The sequence below is a fragment of the Cyprinus carpio genome, chromosome B21, assembly GCF_018340385.1.
Source record: "Cyprinus carpio isolate SPL01 chromosome B21, ASM1834038v1, whole genome shotgun sequence".
NCBI lineage: Eukaryota > Metazoa > Chordata > Actinopteri > Cypriniformes > Cyprinidae > Cyprinus > Cyprinus carpio.
The window spans coordinates 12614952-12619343 of NC_056617.1; the positions used below are offsets into that span (position 1 = coordinate 12614952).

The window sequence follows — 4392 nt, forward strand, 5'->3', positions numbered from 1 at the left end:
CAACCCTAGGGTTAGGAGTTATACTCTCTAACCACTAGGCCACGACTTCCCTTTAAAGGTGAGTATGTTTATTTTTAACAATGCTAATACTGATTATGCTGCAGGTGGAACAAACATGACAAAGATTTGGCTATCCAAATATACTTTGAAAACACGTTTGCCTAAAAATCACCCTTTTTTATTGCAGAATGCTGTATTTCAGTCTCAGACCAAGAAGCTTCCAAGAAATGATTAGCTGTTTTAGTGCATAGAATATAATCTTTATTGTCTGTTATGTACATAATAAAATTGAAAACAGTGTCAAAAATGTGCAAACAACGTGCAGTGTATATATTTTTTCAGATTGCAAATATGTTTGTGGTCCGTATGGTCCATCAGTCTTGGCCTTGATGTGATGGGGCGGACTGGTGAATGAATGGCCTGATGTGTTCACTCATCCAGCCAGTCAAGGATCATTGCTTCTCCTCGAAAAGATTTGCACTTGACGCCGTATAATCAAACAGCAGCTCCTCGCATAAATGAATGTCTCTTTTCGCCTGGAACAGGATGACATCCCTCTGTCCTTCAGGGAAGTTCATCATGCAGTGGACTGGCCTCAGGTTTGCTCTCTTGGAGGAATGATTGATCATCCGGCCCATGGTGTTTTCTGTTGGGTGACACTCACAAGGGAAAGTCTCAGCGTCCACACAGAGGTCCCCGACCAGCAGCCTGAAAAGAAAAAGGTAGGCTGTATCACCCTTGATGGACTCGACCAACTTCCGGCCCTCTGCTCCTGTGATTACCTTTCCATGGTAATCACAAACGACAAAAAATGGTATGTATTTTTATGTATTATGTTTACATACCTTGTCCTTTAGGTGCAATTAGTATCCACTCCAGTAGAGCACATATCTGCTTACAAGACAAAAAATGGTATGTATTTTTATGTATTATGTTTACATACCTTGTCCTTTTGAGCCAAAGTCCTTGAGGGCCAGGCCTGTCCACTTTTGATTCTGGATCTTAGTGATGATCCATGGATCCGACTCCACCTGCACCCTAGTGACGCTCCACTTTGCCACTATGTCTTCGGGGCGAGGACAGTTGCCAGTCCAACCCTCTTTTTGGATCAGCAGTGACACCTTGCTGAAAGTCGGGGGCCGTCTTGAACACTGGGCTGTCAAAGACAAATGTTAAATTAATATTCTTGTCCAAAATGTGAATTGTTACTTTGATTATAGAAATATGTATTCATTTTTTTATAATAAAGCACATCAACTTACACGAGAGGTACTCCTCCCGCTTGGCAAACTGCATAGACCTCCACCTGTTATAAAACACTTTGTCAGATGGAAACCCCGCAGCGGTCCGCTTCTTTTTTGTGGGGGGGCTGCTACTCGCTGTCGCTGGAAACTGCAGGAGAAACGCTCCAAAGTCCCTGTCATACTGGTCAGCTGCGCCTCTGCCTCTCTTCTGTTTCCGAACTCTCCTCCCATCGGCCGGCTCATCAGAAGAAGAGCTGAAAATTTGAGAAGATTTCATGTTCAATCTCTGACGACAAAATAGACAGACCTTGGAAGTAGCTGACAAACAGAAAATATATAAATGTTGTGTGTTTTGGATGATGATGCATACCATGCCATAGTACTTTGGGCTCTTCTGGCTTGCTGGCTTGAAAATTTTGGTAACTCGTACCTGCAATGAAGAACAAATCTCAGATTAATCCTCAAATCTTTCAGTATATTTTTCTTACAGAAAATAGTATTATTTTAACTTTATGTAGTACATACAGCCAGATTATCACCTTAATCATTTTATATTTCTCGGTACAGTGCATATAACTGCAAACACTATTATACATGATTCTGCTAAAAACTTACTGTTCATGCAGACGCCTGAGGTCACTCGTGACATTGCCAACTGGCAGCCCTTGTTTGGACAGGAAAAATCTGCCCTGGTCGTCCACACTGTCCTGCAGACATCCTGGACGAATCTTCTGGAAATATGCATCCAGCATCTGTGGAGATCAAATATGAGGTTAATGCATACCGAAAACTTTAAGAGATCTGACCTCTGACCCTGATAAGATTCTCGCCAGGTGTTGCATCCTTATCCCGCTCTCACCAAATTTGACCTAGTTTATTTTAAAGTACCACCTAACTGCACATTCTTTTTATTCTTTATTTTAAAAGGGACAATGCACATTTTCTTTATTAGTCTTCAAATAAATTAATTAGTATAGTTTATTAGTATAATTTGTGTAAGCTTTAAATGTGTGTATCATTAACCATATATTTGAAAATGCTGGGCAGAAATCCTGTTAGAGAACTTACAGCGGAGTCCTCCTCTGTGAGGGAAAATGTTGCACTCTGCTTTGTGGATTGCACCTCCATGTGAATTCCTCCATCAACATTTCTCTTGTTGATCCAGTCTGAAGCCTGGAAAACAAATAAAGAACACAGTGACTGACTGACTTCATACACACTGAGGAAACACTGTAAAGTAAAAGTACTTACTTTAAATGCCTTCACTGCTTCTGGTCGCTGAAAGTATCTCAGGACCAGGATGGCTTCGCAGAAGTACCGGAACAGCGTCCTTTGGTCTTCTTCCACATGCTTCTGATCCAGGAGCTTCCTGTGGATGTCCAGCATGTCCGCCTGTGATACTCTGAGGACTCTCTGGCAGTCTTGGAGAGTCGGCTGAGCAAGCCTAGAATGATTAGATGAAACAAAAAACAAATAAGGAGGCGAGTTACAGATGTTTCTGTATGTGTGCCTGGCACGCTCCAATATTAAATTTAATGGCTCTGCATTAAATGAAAAGTAATACTAGTGAATAACAACTCACCTTTTGTTGCGCGTTTCCACTGCAGCGCCTGGTGGTCTGTGACTGGATTCAGCCTGTGCCTCCATGGGGTCATTTAGGATTAAAAAATGCATTTCACGAAGGTCTTCCAGAAGAGCCTGTCTGGAGGCCTCATCGGGGTACCGCTTGACCATGACGTTGTAGTCCCAGGTTCTGCCTCGGAGGGTCCAGGCCTTCATGGACTTTTTGGCTCTCTCCACCTCTGCATTCCTCTCCTCATTAGTCTGGTCCTTCATGCAGACCCTTAACAGGTGGTTAGGCAGCATCTCCTGTGGCCTGAAACACTGCAGACAGGAAATGATGCGACGGTCCTTTTCACTGTGAGAGAAAGCAAAAGAATCCAGAGAGTTGACTTGTGAAAGCTATTCTTGATATTAGGTGACTTTTCTCATTTATTATAATGAACATGCATGCAAAGTTTCAACATGCTGACATACACAAACAAAAACAAAAAAAATTCATAATAACATTCTTACAATATATTATGTCATTTAAAATCAAATAATTCATGTATATCAAACTACTGTAACCTACCGCTTGGGAGCCATTCTTCACAAATGAAAAAGCTGGTTTAACAAGCAGGAAGTGCAGGAGGAATCTTCAGTGTTGACTTAACCCTTTTCTTGAAGATCTGAGTAACTGGTGCCTCTGAGCCTCACCTTTATTGACCACTTGGTAGTCCCACCCCTTTTTCTGCAGAAGCTGATACACCATTTTAAACCTTGACCTGAATGGGCCAATTACAGGATGAAAATGGGCCAATTTTAAACCCCTTAATGGGCCATCTACACAAATTATGGGCCATTTTTAAACAAAAAATTGGGCCATCATGGTTGTGATGATTGGGCCATCAATGGTTGTTTACAGGGCAATAAAATATCTTATCAGCCCATTTCTAAAACTTCTCCAAATCATTTCAAATCTGAGGATGAAAATTATGCATTTATACAAAATTATAAAATTATACACCATATCAAGCAAATTGTAAGACCATATCAGGGAAGGAAGCACGACCAGCTTGTAGCTACTTCCAAATATGATGGACAGGAGTGTAAAATAGTATTCTTGAATTTACTTTAATGCAGCAGGTTTGTATAAGTAAAATAATATATTTATATAAATAATTCACCTGCATTTAATTTATTTTATATGATCATGTCGGCGTTTGTGTGAAACAGAAGCAGTTAAATGTGCTCAAAGTTCAAAATCCATCAGGTGCTTTTTGATGGAAAACGTTTAAAAAAAAAAAGTTTGCATAGTTTGTCCAAGGCTTCTTATTTGAAGAACGTTTTATTTTTATTGTATGAAATAGAATTAGAATTTGTTTAGATATTAATTAAACACTATGTGCTTAAAGTTGTCTTGTGTTTGATGCGAAATACAGCCAATAGTTTAAGATTGTTTGTACATAAATAAATTATTAATTCATCAACTCATTCATCACAAGACTTGTACTGGCCATACTGTCAAATGACTTCTCACCGGTGATTCCCGACGGTTTTAGAGGACAATACTCCTCGTCGCTCCCCTGTCGTCTCAAAGAATAGT

The 4392-nt window shown here is 40.2% G+C and overlaps 1 protein-coding gene across 1 annotated transcript; it reads right to left on the reverse strand.

Moving 5' to 3' along the window:
* Positions 1-452: 452 nt before the first annotated feature.
* LOC109070620 lies at positions 453-3642 on the reverse strand. The gene is made up of 9 exons (XM_042748360.1): positions 3379-3642; positions 2827-3162; positions 2496-2688; positions 2313-2417; positions 1860-1996; positions 1615-1674; positions 1263-1498; positions 944-1156; positions 453-772 (listed from the first exon to the last, which is right to left on the reverse strand). The coding sequence occupies exons 1-9, from the start codon at positions 3390-3392 to the stop codon at positions 453-455; spliced, it is 1614 nt and encodes a 537-aa protein (XP_042604294.1). The 5' UTR covers positions 3393-3642.
* Between the last annotated feature and the right edge of the window lie 750 nt (positions 3643-4392).

Bases quoted from the DNA above. Each gene is read 5' to 3' on its own strand.
- LOC109070620 (XM_042748360.1), bottom strand. The intron at 2,418-2,495 runs GTAAGTACTTTT...TTTGTTTTCCAG, and splicing joins AAGCAGTGAAGGCATTTAAA to GCTTCAGACTGGATCAACAA. The intron at 773-943 runs GTATGTAAACAT...AGGTAATCACAG, and splicing joins CTTTGGCTCAAAAGGACAAG to GAGCAGAGGGCCGGAAGTTG.